Source organism: Herpailurus yagouaroundi, unplaced genomic scaffold, assembly GCF_014898765.1.
Source record: "Herpailurus yagouaroundi ecotype Mexico unplaced genomic scaffold, PumYag 207, whole genome shotgun sequence".
NCBI lineage: Eukaryota > Metazoa > Chordata > Mammalia > Carnivora > Felidae > Herpailurus > Herpailurus yagouaroundi.
Window position 1 is genome coordinate 142,586 of NW_024412438.1, and position 17,293 is coordinate 159,878.

The 17,293-nt window shown below is 53.9% G+C and overlaps 2 protein-coding genes across 9 annotated transcripts; one reads left to right on the forward strand and one right to left on the reverse strand.

The window, feature by feature from the left end:
- Positions 1 to 7,706: 7,706 nt before the first annotated feature.
- NR1I3 (nuclear receptor subfamily 1 group I member 3) lies at positions 7,707 to 12,921 on the forward strand. 3 transcript variants are annotated; one of them, XR_005783835.1, is made up of 9 exons: positions 7,707 to 7,900; positions 8,298 to 8,437; positions 8,870 to 9,000; positions 10,123 to 10,292; positions 10,510 to 10,649; positions 11,148 to 11,293; positions 11,390 to 11,506; positions 11,682 to 11,783; positions 12,684 to 12,796. XR_005783835.1 is itself a non-coding variant. In XM_040452380.1 (9 exons), exons 2-9 carry the CDS (start codon positions 8,331 to 8,333, stop codon positions 12,811 to 12,813), a joined length of 1,047 nt encoding a protein of 348 aa, XP_040308314.1. In that variant the 5' UTR covers positions 7,708 to 7,900; positions 8,298 to 8,330; the 3' UTR covers positions 12,814 to 12,921. The 3 variants fall into 3 exon arrangements, 2 of the variants coding, with proteins under 2 accessions (XP_040308314.1, XP_040308313.1); XM_040452380.1 differs by having other exon boundaries at positions 7,708 to 7,900; positions 11,678 to 11,783; positions 12,684 to 12,921; XM_040452379.1 differs by lacking the exons at positions 7,707 to 7,900; positions 8,298 to 8,437 and having other exon boundaries at positions 8,886 to 10,292; positions 12,684 to 12,921.
- On the reverse strand, positions 11,860 to 16,803 carry TOMM40L (translocase of outer mitochondrial membrane 40 like). 6 transcript variants are annotated; one of them, XR_005783836.1, is made up of 11 exons: positions 16,686 to 16,803; positions 16,213 to 16,463; positions 15,855 to 15,922; positions 15,477 to 15,569; positions 15,093 to 15,194; positions 14,844 to 14,949; positions 14,536 to 14,658; positions 14,343 to 14,419; positions 14,029 to 14,131; positions 12,637 to 13,660; positions 11,860 to 12,458 (listed from the first exon to the last, which is right to left on the reverse strand). XR_005783836.1 is itself a non-coding variant. In XM_040452383.1 (11 exons), the coding sequence occupies exons 2-11, from the start codon at positions 16,325 to 16,327 to the stop codon at positions 12,377 to 12,379; spliced, it is 975 nt and encodes a 324-aa protein (XP_040308317.1). In that variant the 5' UTR covers positions 16,328 to 16,363; positions 16,686 to 16,803; the 3' UTR covers positions 11,860 to 12,376. The 6 variants fall into 6 exon arrangements, 5 of the variants coding, with proteins under 5 accessions (XP_040308317.1, XP_040308315.1, XP_040308319.1 ...); XM_040452383.1 differs by having other exon boundaries at positions 13,555 to 13,660; positions 16,213 to 16,363; XM_040452381.1 differs by having other exon boundaries at positions 13,555 to 13,660.
- Between the last annotated feature and the right edge of the window lie 490 nt (positions 16,804 to 17,293).

The window sequence follows — 17,293 nt, forward strand, 5'->3', positions numbered from 1 at the left end:
AAAGATTGCCTGTAACGAAGCACACCTCTCCCAAGTTCTTAAACAGCTCTGCAAAGATTATAAAGAGAATTTAAGGTCCTAGGTCAGAGATCATCAGCATGCTTTTTCTGTAACAACCGGAGAGTAGATATTGTAAGCTTTGCAGGCATCGTGGTCTCTGTTAAAATGATTCAAGTCTCCCGCCACCGCCTGAAAGCAGTCATAAACAATAAGGGTGGCTATATGCTAATAAAACTTTATTTGTGGACACTGGAGTGTGAATTTCACGTAATTTTCATGTGTCGTGAAATATTCTTTTTCTTCTTTTTAAGTTTAAATATAAAAACCATTCTCAGCTCATAGGCGCTGCAAAAAAAAAAGGCAGGAGGACAGATCTGGCTTACTTAGATGTTTACATGCCCAACAGTGTGTACAACAGTAAGTTGCATCATAGTAAATAGTAATAGATCAAAGAAGATAGGCATGGTCCAGGACCAAAAGACCAAAACCTTCCTGCAGAAAATGGGATTTGGGTTGGGCCTCAAGGGAAGGATAATATTTAGACAAATAGTGGAAGGAAATGGAAAGAAGAAAAAAAAAAAAAAGATGTATCTATCTGGCCTCTGGGTGTTAACAAGAGAAAAATAATGAAATAAGACTGTGGTTGATGAGGGGCACCTGGGTGACTCAGTGAAGCACTAAACTCTTGATTTCAGCTCAGGCCATGATCTCGAAGTTTGTGAGACTGAGCCGCCCATCAGGCTCTGCGCTGACAGTGAGGAGACTGCTTGGGATTCTCTCTCTCTCTCTCTCTCTCTCTCTCTCTCTCTCAAAATAAATAAGTAAACATAAAAATTTTTGAAAACTCATCAGTGGCATGTTTGTCTGTTTTTTAAAAAAAGACTGGTTGGTGAAGAGGGAAGCTATAGGAGATGTGTAGGGCCTTGAATATCAGAATAAGGAACTTAAACCTGACCTTTGTACAAACAGCATTTTTAGATTATTCTTCCAGAGGAAACAGGGCTGATCTGGCAAGAGAAGGGTGAGGAGCAGGAGAGCAAGATGGGGATTTTGCAGTTGGACAAAGTATAAGAGTCTGGGTGAATGTAGGGAAAGTGACAGAAGAGAAGGGAAGCGTTTGAACCGGAACCTGGGGGAGCCAAACAGAATACAGCAGACTGAGACTGGAGGTTTGGCTCAAACCTCAACACCTGAGTGAGGTCAGCCACATGTCAGCTGCGAACATGGCGGGTAGGAACGGCTCAGAAGGCCAGAATGGAGTCAGGAATCAGACTAGAAGCCTAATGAGTTTCCCGTCGGAGAACCAGGATAGCAAGGGAGGAGTAGCTGTAAAAGACAGTGACTAAAAGGGAAACAGGAATGTGTCCAGGTGACATCACGGAACCTGTACTGCTAGAAAATGCCTAGTGTAAGGTGGGTGTCCGTTAAATACCTGCTAAGTGAATGCAGTCCCCAATAACGACATGTGGAAAGAGCGTGAGTTTGGAATCAGACCGTAATGCATATCCTATCTCTTCATTCCATAAGCATTTATTATATGGGCCTGGTGCATACAAACCCTCAGGGTCTGAGAAACGAAAAGAAAGAGGCTGCTGTTGGCTTCCACGACTCACAGTTGATTGACAGAATCTGAAAGAAACAATCGCTCAGCAATGTGTTAAGTGGTGTGACAGATAAGTGTGTGCAGAGGTGTAGCTCTGACCCACAGTCTCCCAAAGGCAGTCTTCTGTGCGCGGGGGCCTGAAGGGCCACGCGGGTCGGGAGGATCAGGGAAGGGGGGGGGGCGGTGACGGTGGTGCTTTGGAAGCTGAGGTGTGTATGGCAACGCCAACCAGACAGAATAACAAGGGCTCGTGTTCAGGGGCGAGTGAGCCCAGCTTGTTCAGGGATCTCTAAATGTTCAAGCACCTCTAGAGCCAGAACGTGATGTGTTAGATCAGGAGAGGGAAGTGGGGTTGGAATAGATGAGACCGGAGCGACAAACAGGGGCCAGATCGCAAAGGACTGTGTGTGGCACGCTAAAGAGATTGGCTTTTATCCTGAAGGTGATGGGAAGCAAATGAAGAATTTTAAGCAGGAAAGAGACATGATCCAATTTGCATTTTCGAAATAGCAACAGCATAGAGGATGGGCCAGAAGGAGATGGCACCGGGTGTAGGAGAATAATTTAGCAAGCTACCGCAGTAATAAGTAGAAAGTGATGAGGGTCTGAACTCAGCTTCCAGGTAGTGGGCATGGCAGGTCAAGAGACAGGAATGACCGGCACGGCATGTGATCATTTTCAGGGAGGGAGGGAGAGAAAGGAGGCTGGGTGACTCCCCAGCTTCTGGCTTGGCATCTGGGAGCAGGTGGCAATGGAGAGGAAGGAAAGAAGGAGGGTAAGAGGACGACTATGCGTCAACTTCCTTCCATGTTCACAACAGACCTGGCGAGTGGGCGTTATTAACCCCCTTTTCCAGATAAGAAGACTGAAGTTCAAAGAGTTTAGCGCAGTAGGTCATAGCCAGCAGAGCTTTTTTTTTTTTTTTTTTTCCAGTCCCTGGGACAGGAATGTGGGAAGAGGGTAAGGACCCCAGTTAACCCTGAAAGTTTGCTCAGCATGGATGTGAAAGGCCTACCACAGCGGCTCCCAGCCTCAGTCTGCTCTGTGGGGAAGACCTGAAGGCTGGGAGCACTTTTTTTTTTTTTTATTGATTCAAGTAATCTCTACACCCCACATAGGACTCAAACTCACAACCCGGAGATCAAGAGTCACATGCTCTTTCAACTGAGACAGCCAGGTGCCCCAAGGCTGGGAGCACGTCGCTGTCTCAGTTGATTGTGCTTGTGTTTTTTTAATTTTTATTGATTCAAGTAATTTCTACACCCCACATGGGACTCAAACTCACAACCCGGAGATCAGGCAGGTGCCTCAAGGCTGGGAGCACTTCTGTACATAGAAGACCAAGCTCAGAGATGTGTGTCCCCAAGGCAACTGACAAAAGAACAGGGCTCAGGGTGGTCCCTGGGCCCCAGGAGAAGGGGCAGCCCTGGGCCCGAGCATCCTTCCACCAGCCTGAACTCCTCCCTAAGCATCTAATACCCATCCAGGAGGAGGAAGTCAGCCTCCCTTCCCTTGTCTGGGATTGGCCCAGCCTGATGAATTCAGACTCTCATGGAGCTGGGTCTCAGTGATGTCAAATAATCACAAAAGTAACTCAGCACGAGCCTAGTCAGAATTTGAACCTAAGTCTTATGACGCCCAAACTCACGCTCTTTCCACTTTCTCGTGCTGGGATAGCCACCAAGTTGGGTAACATAGAAGTTAGTGGGAGTCGACAATGATTTTCTTTTTTTTTTTTTTCAGTATTATTAAGATATAATTGGGGCGCCTGGGTGGCGCAGTCGGTTAAGCGTCCGACTTCAGCCGGGTCACAATCTCGCGGTCCGTGAGTTCGAGCCCCGCGTCAGGCTCTGGGCTGATGGCTCAGAGCCTGGAGCCTGTTTCCAATTCTGTGTCTCCCTCTCTCTCTGCCCCTCCCCCGTTCATGCTCTGTCTCTCTCTCTGTCCCAAAAAAAATAAATAAACGTTGAAAAAAAAAAGATATAATTGACAGATAACATTATATAAATTTGAGGTGCACAACATCGTGATTTCTTCGTACACGTACGGTGAAATGATTCACCTGACAGCATTCTAAATTCTTTTCCTTGTAATGAGAACTTTGAAGATCGACTCTCTGAGCCACCTTCAAATGTACCATATGGTTAATTATAGTCACCATGCTGTGTATTACATCCTTTGAATTTTTTTTTATCTTATAACTATGAGTTTGTACCTTTTGACCAACTTCGCCCAATTCCCGCACCACCTCCCCCCTCCACCTCTGGCAACCAAAAATCTGATCTCTGTTTCCATGAGTTTGTCTTAGATTCCACAGATGAGATCCTATAGTTGTCTTCCTCTGACTTATTTCACTTAGCATAATGCCATCAAGTTCCCTCCATGTTGTTGCAAATGGCAAGATTTCCTTCTTTTTATGGCTGAATAGTATTCCACTGTGTGTGTGTGTGTGTGTGTGTGTGTGTGTGTGTGTGTGTGTGTTCACATCATTTTCCATGTATCTAGTGATAGACACCTTTTTTTGTCTTAGCTGTTGTAAATAATGTTACAATGAACAAGGGGGTGCATGTATCTGTTCAGTACAGTAATTTTGTTTCCTTTGGCTATAATACCCAGAAATAGAATTGCTGACTCATATGCTAGTTCTATTTTTAATCTTTTGAGGAGCCTCCATACTGTTTTCCATAGTGGCTGTGAATTTACATTCCCACACACAAGGGTTCCCTTTTCTTCACATTCCCTCCCCCATTTGTTGTCTCTTGTCTTTTCGATGTTGGCTCTGACGGGTGTGAGGTGATACCTCATTGTGGTTCTGATTTGCATTTCCCTGTTGATCAGTGATGCTGAGCACCTTTTCATGTACCTGTTGGCCATTTAAATATCTTCTTTGATCTTTGAGAAAATGTCTATCTCGGTCCTTTGTTCATTTTTCATTGGATTATTTGAGGGTTTTTTCTATTGAGTTGCTTATATAGTTTGGATATTAACCCCTTACGGGATGTGTTCTTTGCAAACATTTTCTCCCATTGTGTAGGTCGCCTTTTCATTTTACTGATGGTTCCCTTTGCTGTGCAGAAGCTTTTTAGCTTGACATAGTCCTACTTGTTTATTTTTTTTGTTTTGTTGCCTGTGCCTTGGGTATCGTAGAGCTCCATTGTAAGACCTATTGAATTTGAGATGCCCATGGGACACCCAAATAAAGACATCTAATAAACTGGTGGGTCTACTGATCCTCCTGTAAGTTATTTAAACTCTCTGAGGCTTAGTTTTCTCTTCCGTAAAATGGTGATATTATCTATCTGGTAGAGTTAACGCTCACTGAGAATAAATTAATGGAGCGATGGATGCCTAGCCTATTATATCATTTTTATCACACAACTTAGAGCTCGATTCTTTCCTGTAAGATGTAGGAGTTCAATTTGTTCGTGCACGCTCCATAATTAGACAATACATTCCTCAGTAACAGGGACCTTCTCTTTTGTCCGTCCCAATAAAGTGTCACCACAGCTGTAGAAGTGGATAGAGGCCCAGGACGCAGGACCCCGTCCTCCTCCAGCCATCTCTCTCCCAGTGGGTGGAACCAGCATCCATTTCATCACTGGCGCTAGAAACCTGAAGTTCTGTTGAACTCCCCCTCCTCTTTCTCCAGGCAGACAGTCTACCGCACCAAGTTCCAATGATTGCACCTCTGGGAATTTCTCAAAACCCTCTCTTCCTCTACGTCCTCCCACTGTCCTAGCTCAGGCGTAATCTTCTCCCAGTTACGGGACAACAATAGCTTTCTTACTGGTCTCTTCGCCTCAGGTCCAGCCCCGTCAAATCCATCTTCCAAACAGCCAGCAAAGAAAGATATTTACAATAAGATAGATCTATCCAGAATAGATAGCCTAATGTCACTTCTGGGCTTCCCCTTTAAAAGCTTTCTGATGGACTCGGGGCACCTGGGTGGCTCAGTCGGTTGAGCATCTGACACTTGATTATTGGTTGAGCTCAGGTCATGAGCTCAGGGTCGTGGGATCGAGCCCCATGTCGGGGCTCAGCGCGGAGCCTGCTTAAGATTCTCTCTCTCCCTCTCTCTCTCAAATAAACAAACAAACAAACAAATACAAGCTGTCTGGCAGACTCAAGCTGCTTAGTCTGGGAGACAGGAGGTCCCCTGCAAACTGGCCCTGCCTGTATCTCAGCCTCCCAGCCCACCTCTCCAGAATTCTCTCCTCCCACCTCCAATCTGAAGGGCTAGGCTCCTGCGAGAGGGAGATATTTGAGGTTCAGCCACACCCACTTTTGGGTCTGGCTTCCGCAGGTTGCGCCCTCTGCCTGAGCTGCATTTTGCTGTCACCTGACTCCTCTGTCCCCTTTCCAAATCGGCTCAGTTGTCACGCCTCCAGGAAACCTTTCCTGCCTCCTCTTCAGCACCTTTTTGCCACAGTGGACTTAGGTGCCCCTCACCTGTGGTCCCATATGCTCTGTGCACAGAGCCGTCCTTGCTCTGACTATGCTTCGCTTTATCTGTGCGAGGGTCTGTCTGCCTCACTAGCACATGTAAATTCCATGAGGACAGAACATCTCAGTCATCATAGATCTTGGGAGTATGTGTATATACATATACATTTATTCATATATATATTTATTCACACACACACACACACTGTTCACACTTGTGAAAATATGCTTTAAGTTTTTTTAATGTTTATTTATTTTTGAGAAAGAGAGAGAGACAGAGAGCAAGCAGGGAAGGGGCAGAGAGAGAGGGAGACACAGAATCCGAAGCAGCTCCAGGCCCCGAGCTGTCAGCACAGAGCCCAACGTGGGGCTCGAACTCACAAACTGTGAGATGGTGACCGGAGCCGAAGTCAGATGCCTAACCGACCGAGCCACCCAGGTGCCCCGAAAACATTCTTCAATGTTGACGGAGCACCAGACAACTCCAGTGAAGGCTCCAACTTGTGATTCTTTTTTATTTATTTTTTACACAGCAGTTTACTAAAGCAAAAAATATATTCAAGGTGGGAGAGTGGGCAGGTTCCCAGAGGTGGAACTGGCCCCTACTTTTGATTCTTAAACTTATTAATTCGAAGTCCTTCATCTGGAGGCGCCTGGGTGGCTTGGTCGGTTAAACATCCAACTCTCGAGATCAGCTTAGGTCCTGATCTCACTCTTGTGAGACTGAGCCCTACATTGGGCTCTGTGCTGAGCGTGGAGCCTGCTGGGGATTCTCTCTCCCTCCCCCTGCCCCTCCCCCTGCTCACATGCTCTCTCCCAGACAGGACTGAAAACATAATTCGCAGGACCCACTAAAAACCAGAAATGTAGGGGCGCCTGGGTGGCGCAGTCGGTTAAGCGTCCGACTTCAGCCAGGTCACGATCTCGCGGTCCTCAGAGCCTGGAGCCTGTTTCCGATTCTGTGTCTCCCTCTCTCTCTGCCCCTCCCCCGTTCATGCTCTGTCTCTCTCTGTCCCAAAAATAAATAAAAACGTTGAAAAAAAAAATTTTAAAAAAACCAGAAATGCAGATCCCCTTGTTCAAAAATCATTAAGAATCTCAAGATGAGACCATTAAGATCTCAAGCAATGGCAGAGCGTTAAACCAAACCCAAGGCTCCTCTGAGCCCAGGGTCTTGTGTGACTGCGCAGGTCGCATGCCCATGAAGCCAGCTCTGGTGCAAGGGTCCTCGAATCAACCCTAACTAGTACCTCTAATGTGTTAGGGGCCACTCTGATTTGATGCTCAGCCCTCCCTAGTTAGGAAGCGTGGACCTCGTTAGCTCTTTGCATACACTCTTCATTAGACCCTGGTCTCTTTTTAAGAACTTTCATTTTGGGAGCCTTGTGCCACCGTTACGCCTACTCCTTTCCCGTCGTCATACTGCCCGTGAAAAAGCGTGCTGTCTCTCCCTCTCCCTTCCCAGTTTGTCCAAGATCCACGTTCAGGGGCGGCTTACAGATCTAGCCTGAAGCTAGCTAGTAAGGAAGATCTCCACGGGTCTGATGAGAAGCAGCTTCCAGCGAGTCGTGAGGGTCCCCACCCCCACCAGCGTCCCGCCCCATGTGCCAGCAACCTGCACCCTGGGCATGCTGGGAAAACCTCCCACCCAGGCCTTTGCCCTGGGTCCAGAGTCTGCGCCCTATCTAGGTTGTCGCTGGGACCCACTGGAGGCCACCCACAACAGAAGTGCCTTGTTTTCCAGGCGTGGAGGGCCATACTCCCTAACTCCAAACACTGGCAGCGTGGGAGTTTGGGGAGAGGTGTCCCACACCAGATGCTGAGCCCTGCAGGTGACTGGCCCAAGAGTAGCAGGTAGGACATCTTGGGGGGGGGGGGGCGGGTCCAAAAAGCAACAAATTACGGGGGCGCCGGGCGGGGGGGCGGGGGGCTCAGTCGGCCGACTTCAGCTCAGGTCACGATCTCCCGGTTTGTGAGTTCGAGCCCCGCGTCGGGCTCTGCGCCGACAGCTCGGAGCCTGGAGCCCGCTTCGGATTCTGGGTCTCCGTCTCTCTCTGCCCCCTCCCCCACTTGTGCTCTGTCTCTCTCTGTCTCTCAAAAATACGTAAATGTAAAATAAATACATAAAAGCAATAAAGTGCAGATAATGCAGAGGGTCAGATCCAGGGCGGGTTCGGGAAGGGGGTCTCTAAGAGGGGGAGAAGGGGGTCAAGGGTACCAGGAGCTGACCGCTGACCCTTCCCACATTCAGGGGCCCGTGACGGCCACTCCAACGTCTGAAGCCATGGCCAGTGGGGAAGACGAGCCGAGGAACTGTGCGGTGTGCGGGGACCGAGCCACGGGCTACCACTTCCATGCCCTGACTTGTGAGGGCTGCAAGGGTTTCTTCAGGTGAGAGCCCCCCTCCCCGTAGAAACAACCTCCCAAACCGCCCGCCGGGCAGCCTTTAAGCCCCGGCACGTGCGCGAGCTTGTCCAGCTACAACCCCAGAGCCTGCATCCCAGAGCCCGACTACCCCGTGGCCAGCATGTTCTATCTTGCCAACCTCAACACTGAGCCAACAGGTGATACGATAACAGAGGGAAGGCCGAGGGTTTGTGCTATGGACACAACCCCTTAGTCGAGAGTGCCGATTCCGTGCCCTACGGAGATGCTTGTGTTGTACCCTACCCACACCCCCCCCCCCCCAGGGACCCTTGGGCACAGCTCAGATTAGCCTACGTCACCGCAGATCCTTTTAGACCACGTCATCTCAGACCCTCACGTCGCCACCCGTTTCCTGCCATCCCCGCCCGCCCTCCCAAACGTCTCTGTCTCCCACAGACGAACCGTCACCAGAAGCACTGGTCTCACCTGCCCCTTTGCTGGACGCTGTGAGGTCAACAAGATCCAGAGACGTCACTGCCCAGCCTGCAGGTTGCAGAAGTGCCTGGATGCTGGCATGAAGAAGGACAGTGAGTTGGCCCCTCCCAACACGAGCCTCCATGGACCAGGTCTCTCGGCCTTGCCCTTGGTCCCACAGCGTGTACGTCACACAAGAAGAGTAGAAACAAGTCCGACGATGTTACTATTCCGCCCAAAACCCCAGCGGCTCCTCGTCCGCCTTACGGTCCGTGATCCCACGACCCTCTCCCTCCTACTCTTTCCGCCTGGCTCAGCCCATCACGGCCACACTCAAGCCACACAGTGCGGCTGTCAAACACACTCCTGGGGACCCGTGTGCTGGCATTTGCTGTCCCCTCCACCAGGAATCTGCTTGCCCCAGATGTTCACGTGGCTTGACCTTTCTCTTCTATGTTTCACATATAGTGCCTGTCACTCAGTAGGTACTTGATAACCATTAATCACTTGCTGTCATTTCTCCGCGCCAGGTACCCAGGCTATGCTCCCCACAGATAGTCTCCCCGGGGCTCGCAGAAGTCAATGTGCCCCGGGTTCGCTCAGCTACAAAGCTACACCATCTGTATTTAATCTCTTCTGTCTGACTCCCAAGGCCTTGCTTTTCCCATGACATCACACGACTTTTCCATACGGAGCAGTGGAAAGGAAACCGTGGAAGTTAAAAACAAACAAACAAAAAAAATTCAAGCTCCGTCACTTAAGTGTTTGTGACCTTGGACCTGTCACTGGGGTGTCAGCCCGCTCATGTCTCTGAAAAACACAGATAATAACACCCGCCCTGTCTACCCAGAGGGTTACTGCATCTAGGGAGATTTAACCTCAGAACCCTCGAAATGAGAGCGCTATATGGAAACATACGGTGACGTTTTAGGCATCCAGGGCCCTCCCTCGTCAGTGTTGGCCCAGGAGCCAAACATCTCCCTTCACGACGACCCCCTTACCCTCCACCCTTCCTTATTCCGCCGCGGGGCCCTTTTCTGCCGCAGGGCCTGGCAGGATAGAAAAGTGGCCAGGAATTCCCTTGCGGCCCGGAGCCTCGAGGATTTCCGCCAAGCCCTCCCGCCCCACATCCTTCACCCTGCTGGGTACCAGAGGGGTCCCGGACGTGGGGCTGGCAGAGACGGGTGCTCTGGGCTGGTCTCAGTGGCTCTGTCATCTGTGTTCCCCGGACACAGTGATCCTGTCGGCAGAGGCCTTGGCGCTGCGGCGAGCAAAGCAGGCCCAGCGGCGCGCGCAGCGAGCACCCAGCCAGCTGAGCGACAAGCAGAAAGAGCTGGTCCGGACTCTCCTGGGGGCCCACACCCGCCACGTGGGCACCATGTTTCACCAGTTTGTGCAGTTCAGGGTGAGCCTTGACAGGCTTCGGGCCGGAAGGTGACCACAAGGGTGCCCAAGGGGGGCTGACCTGAGGGAGGGGGGCTGTGTTCCAGGCACCGATACGGAGGACGAGACTTCTCCAGAACCCCCGGTGTAGACAGACAGACGCCTCAGCCCAGCGCCCTTCCAAGCCAGGGCCGGAGCGGCCGAAAGAGAGCCTCTCACTGAGGCTCTGATCTCTGCAGCCTCCCGCTCATCTGTTCGTCCGCCACCAGCATTTGCCCGTCTCGGTCCCCGTACCGCCTCTGCTGACGCACTTCGCAGAGATCAACACCTTCATGGTGCAGCAAATCATCAAGTTCACCAAGGATCTACCCCTCTTCCGGTACGTGACCTCCCCTTTACCCTTCAGGAAGAAAACACTCCAGGAAGTCATAATCCCCAGACGCACACCAAAGGGAAAAAAAAAAAAAAAAGTCACCGACCCCCCTCACCCACCCTGCATCCTGTCCGAGCACCAGGTCATGAATCCCCAGCTTTGTTTTTAAGTATCTCCCTCAGGGGGCGCCTGGGTGGCGCAGTCGGTTAAGCATCCGACTTCAGCCAGGTCACGATCTCGCGGTCCGTGAGTTTGAGCCCCGCGTCAGGCTCTGGGCTGATGGCTCGGAGCCTGGAGCCTGTTTCCGATTCTGTGTCTCCCTCTCTCTCTGCCCCTCCCCCGTTCATGCTCTGTCTCTCTCTGTCCCAAAAATAAAATAAACGTTGAAAAAAAAAAAATTTAAGTATCTCCCTCAGAACCGGGGGGGGGGGGGGGGGGGGGCTCCTCTCCCTGTCTGAAGTTCAGGGTGGAGCCTGAGGTGCTCTCGTCCCCTGCTCCCCACAGGTCCCTGCCCATGGAGGACCAGATCTCCCTTCTCAAGGGAGCGGCTGTAGAGATCTGCCATATCGCCCTCAACACGACCTTCTGCCTCCAAACACAAAACTTCCTCTGTGGGCCACTCCACTACGCGATAGAGGACGCAGCCCACGGTGAGACGGCGCTAGAACCGCAGAGGGCACGTGCCCTTCGAGGTGTGGTGTGCGGCCAGGTGACCCGACGGATCCTAAGCCTGGCGTCTCCCACAGTGGGCTTCCAGGAACAGTTTTTAGAGCTGCTCTTCCGCTTCCACGGGACCCTGAGACGACTCCAGCTCCAGGAGCCCGAGTATGTGCTCATGGCCGCCGTGGCCCTCTTCTCTCCCGGTGAGCGTCCCCAAAGCCCAGAGGGGCGCCTCCGCCTCTGCCCCCACTCCCAGCCCCGTGAACCCACCCACGACCGGGGCTCTGTCTTCAAACCCAGCCTGGGCCCGTTCCGCATGGCAGGCCCGCGCCCGACCCCACCCGTCCTTCCCCGCCACCCCCACCTCCTTCCAGACAGGCCTGGGGTTACCCGGAGGGAACAGATTGATCATCTGCAAGAGGTGACGGCACTGACCCTGCAGAGCTACATCGAAGGCCAGCAGCCAAGGCCTGGGAGTCGGTACGGGGGGCCCCGGGGGGGGGTGGGGGGGGGCTGGAGGCTACGCCAGGGCACGAAGGCGAGGGAAACGCTGAGCTCAGGGGGAATGTTTTTACTGTCCCTTCCTCTGGGAAACCGGGTCCCTCGGGGGCTCGAGTCCTTCCCTCGTGCCTCGTGTAGTTCCAGCATCCAAAGTGCCCCTACGGGCGTGTCACCTGATTTTTTCCAGATTTTTTTTTTTATTATTATTCGGTAGAGATGCAAAGTAGGAGCTGGCAGGCTCTGTATAACAGCATTCCTGAGATTGATGACATCCGCTCTCTCACCCGTCCACTCTCCAGGCTCAAGCAGCCGGCCAAGTCTCTCGTTCGCTCTCTTTCCTTGGCCCTTCCCCTTCTCTCCGTTGGGCCCATTAATGTTTCATTCATTCCCCCCTTGAAGTCAGGGTCGTTCAGTTTCACGGCCCAGGCCGGTGCCCTGGCCCAAAAGTCCGTGATCTACTCAGGCTCTGAGGGACACTCCCCTTGTTCTCGGCTGTTCCTCAATGAGCCGGTTTGGCCAGGAGAGGGATGCTGCTTTACACCACAGGACGCACCCACCTTCTAGAACCTGCTCTAGAAGACCCGATCCACAGACTCCACACAGGTGACGTCCTGGCCACATCTGGGGCTTTCTTCACACTTGGCCCTCAGACCTCTGGGTTCAAGAAATACGGCATGGTGAGAGAGGAAAGTGTCAGAGGACCCCCTCGGGGACCTTTTGGAATTCTGGATAAACTTGTCCTACCAGAGCGTGATTTTCTCTAGGGGTCAGACCTAGCTTTGCCGAGGGACAGTTCAGGGGCTCAGGACGTCAGGGCAAGACTCTCAGCTACCTTATTTTCCTCCTCTTTCCCTGGTGACCCCACCGCTTCCTCCAAAGGTTTCTGTATGCGAAGCTGCTGGGCCTGTTGGCCGAGCTCCGGAGCATTAACAACGCCTTTGGCTACCAAATCCGGCACATCCGGGGGCTGGCCGCCATGATGCCACTGCTCCAGGAGATCTGCAGCTGAGGCCCCAGCCCATGTGGACACACGGGACTGGGGAAGGGGGAAATACTGGGGCCAGAGGTTGGGACCCGTAGAAAGGGAGCCCGGTGGTTGCAATGAAAGACCAAAGCGGTAACTGCCTCTTCATGCAGTCTTGGGGGCCGTGGGGGATGACCACGGGGACAGAGTTGTTCTCCGGAAGCACAGAAAATGAGGAAGGAGGGAGCCTCGGGGCGAAGAGGTAAAGAAGCGCCTTCCGGGAAGTGAGGGGGGGCCCACTTTCCCAGGGCAAAGATTTAGCCCTTCAGACTCTGGGATGGAAAACAGGACGGGGAGCTGATCCCATGCAGACTTTTCTGCTCTGAAGAGGAAGACGCTGGGAGCTTTAATCGACAGGGAGATGTAGAAGGGGGCGGGGGGGGGGTAGTGAGGGGAGAGAAGTCAGCCAGACAGACCCCCTAATCCTTCTCCCTCGGTCCAGAGCCACAAGAGCACGGGAAGAGGACGCCGGGGGGGGGGGGGCGGCAGAGGTCGGAGCCTCACGACAGCCCCTCGGCAGCCGCCCCTGCGGCAGCCCCAGTTCTGAGGAGGGCACGGCCCTGTCCCCCACTCTGCTCCTGGGACCTAGAGGTCACCCAGCAGGGTGGGCTCTGGAGAGGGGCCTAGTCTCTGGCCCTCGGGCACCTGACTCGGAGGCTCCAGCTTCAGCGGGTGCCGGCTCTGGGACAACCTCAGCCCACAGTGATGCTGAACCCACAATGGAACCTGTTGCGCCAGTGGTTGAGGAAGGCTCCGAGGGCTAGGGTGACAGGCAAGGGGGGCATCTTCTTCTCCAGCACGGCACCCACACACCAGTTACTGTCCACCAAGCCTGTGGGGGAACGGAATGTAGACCGGGTTAGGTATTTATTGTTTTAATTTTTCTTAATGTTTATTTCTCTGGTGGGGGGGCGGGGCGAGAGAGAGAGAGAGAGGGAGACACAGAATCCAAAGCGGGCTCCAGGCCCTGAGCTGACAGCCCAGAGCCCGACGCGGGGCTCGAACTCAAGAACCCCGAGATCATGACCTGAGCCGAAGTCGGATGCCTGACCGACTGAGCCCCCCCCCCCGACCCCCAAGTGCCCCTGGACCGGGTTATTTAACAGGGTTGCAGAAAGGGGTCAGAAGTAAGGTGGACCTTCCCTCCCTCGGTCCCCCCAAGCCCTCGGCACCTGCGAATGCCGTCCGAATGACCCTCACCTCTAAACATCATGTTGGCCTGGGGCAGAGTCAGGTGGTAACCAAAGGAGAAGGTTGTGTCTTGTAGCCTCGTGTTTGCCTCAAACTCCACCCCGACCTGAACCTGAGAAGCAGGGCAAGGGTGGGAGAGGGATCTGTCTCAGTGAGGCCTCGAGGAGCCCTGACGGGGGACCCGCGGGATGAAGGCAGGCGGGGGGCAACGTCTGTGCCGTGTGGGTAGGAAGAACAGTAGGCCAGCAGGGCCCGTGGCCGTCTGGAGGGGTCAGAGTTCACGACTGACTTGCGGGGGCGGAAGATGGCGTCGGTAATCTCACCTGTTCGTTGGCCCTGTGGTAATAACTTGCATGGGCCCCACCTGATCCCACATTCAACGTGGCCACCCAGTGCAGGGCTGTCGAAACCAAAGGGGAGGAGACGAGGGGCGTTACTGTAGCAGGACACGGGCCAGGAGCCCTCGCCAAGGCCGGCATTTCCCCTCCCCATCACTGCTCCCCCCTCGCCCCATACCCGAGTACTTCCCAGCCAGGGTCAAGATGGCCCCCTCTTCGCCTGGCCGCCGGTGATAAACTAACTCTCCTCCCAGCACCAGCCGATGGGTGAGGCTCTGCAGGAAGTGAGCGACCATGATCACTGCGGGGTAGTGGAGACACATGGCATCGGTCACAGGGACAACGTCCGGGCCTGCTCCGCCGCCCCGGCCCACCCAAGAACTTTCCAGTAACCGATCTGCACAGACGACGACGACGACGACGAGGCCTAGCCAACGTTAGCAAGTGATCAGCCAAGATCAAAAGAACCCTGTGCCAATTCCTCACCCGACTCCCCAATCAGGTCAGGATTCCCCAGGGTCAGAGTAGCTGTGTAATCATCTCCTCGATACTCGCCATCGAACTGCCACGTCAGGAACTTGGCCTGCTGCGTCTGCAGCGGGGAGAAAAAGGAGTGAAGCCTTCCTCCTCCTTTGCGGTCACCGGGGCCTCCGCTCCTCTCGCTGGAGCCCCCAGAGCAGGACACCCGTGGAGGAGGACAGGCTTCAGCGGATAGAGGTCGGGACCGTGGGTCACCTGGAAGACAGCCTTGGCTCGGAGCCGCTCTGCCAGGAGGAGCAGGACCTGGGCGTTGAGGCTGCCGCTGCTGTCCATATCCCCTACCACGGTGGGGAACACCTGTTGGAGAGGGTCCCCAGTAAGACCCAGCTGGTGGGGGGCACCGCTCCGCCTCCATCCAACTCGCTAGGATTTCTTTACCGGTACCCAGCGCCCCCTGGTGGAGCCACAGAGATAGACTTCTTCTCGCTCCACCTTTCCCCCCTCTCTCCCCTTCAGAGGAAACACAGAGAAGCAGGTGCCCTGTACGCTCTTCCCCATAACACACACATTTCCTCCTCCTCTAGGCCCGAGTCCCGGCTGGGCTTTCAGGGAGATGACCCCGGCGTGAGGAGTCCTCACCTCTGTGGGGCTAAGTTGCCAGTCCCCCGCGTAGGCCGCGTGGAGGTGATAGCCTGGCAAGCCCAGAGCACTCATATGCACGGTGTGAGCCACCTAAGGAAAGAGAAGTCACTGGAGGAAAGCGTTCCTGCCGATTTCAACCCCCTCCCCGCCAGCTGCTCCCCAGCCAGATGGCCCTTTAAGAATCCCAAAGATTCCACATAGCCAACACCAGACAAAAAGCAACAAGTCCCACAGGCAAGGGAAGCAGGGAGAGCCCCACAGCCTCCCTCATTTGTCCCACAGAGCCTGCTTAAGGCTTGAGTACAAAGGCAAGGAGGAGAGGATCCAGGGATAGGCGGGGAGGGATAGTGAGGAGGGCCAGAGAAGTGGGAGCACCTGGAAATGGCTGCTCAGAACCTTGTTGACAACGAGCTTCACTCCCTCCATCTGTGCTGGGAACACATCTGAAGGGGGTGGAGGGGAGGGGAAGGGGAGGAATAAGCACAGACAAGGCACCCCTACCCCCAGAGGTAAGTCTCCCCTTCCAATCCCATAGAAAGCACTTTGGAGGATCTGACCTCCTTTCGAGTCCTATCACGAAATGCTCCACTCCATTCAGGCACGGGATCCTCCCAGGGGCTGGATGCCCCGGCTGTGATCTCCCTTTCCTGCTCCCATCACTGGACACCCAGCATTCAGGACCCTCCCCTGCTCTGCCCCTTCAACTTGAGACACCCACATGCCAAGTTCTCACCTTTGCATAGCCGGTGCAGCTCATCGAAGCTCCCAGGGTTGGGCAGAGGTTCCTCTCGCCGGGGGCTCCGGCGGGGCAAAGCCCCCATCGGTGCCAGGCCCAGTGTGTTCCCCATTTCAGTCCAGAGGACAGGGGAGGGGCCGGGGTTAGCCTGAGAAAGGACGCTATTGCTCCCTCTACCCCCCACGGGCCCCACCCCCCATCATCCGACTCCCCAGTCCCAGAAACTTCCACATGGTCCGACGCTACACCTGGAACAGGAAGAGTGGGGAGAGGGCACCGGTGGGGAGACTGAACCCCAGACACCCCCACACTCCCGTCCCATCTTCGATCCTTCACCCCCACCTGTCACCCCCTCCCCTCCCCCATTCTCTAACCCTAGCTCCCACACAGACCTCACCCAGCTTCCCAGTCTTTCTGCTCTCCATTCCTAGGCCCCAAGGCGAGGCTTGCAATGAAGCAGTAGCTCTTACCGTCTCAGACTATCCTGCTGCCTCCTTTCCCCCGGCACACCCCGGTCATCTTGATGGGGGCAGCCATCTTGAGTGATGGCAGAACTGCGGCTTCACGCTGCATTCCCAGCGTGGTCATCCACGCCATCTTGGAATCGGGCAAAAAAAAGACATCAAAGATCCGACCGACCCTCCCTTGATTGGGCCCCGCCCAATCGATAAAAAAAAAAAAAAAAAAGCTGCCTCCCTCTCCCCGCGGCCAATGGGAGAGGAGGAAGCGAAGGAGTGGCAGACGCAGGTCCAGGGAGCTCCAACCCAGGCACTGCAGAGGCGGGCGGGACTTGATTGGTAGCTCCTTAGACTTACTCAAGTGGATGGCCTTAGATCGCCCGGCGTCTACAAGGTCGGGGGGAGAAAAGCTGTGAGCGTACAAGACACTAGAGGGAGCATCTTGGAACTTGGGCCACTTTCACCCTACGGCCTGGAGACCCGTTTTGTGAAGGGCGGCGGACGGAATGATTGTGAGGACTTCATTCGGACCCTGGTTCCTATGGCTCCTGGGTGCCCCCACCTCGAACCCCTAGGGACTCCTGAAAACCCTCCCCAGTACAGCACAGTACACAGTGCAC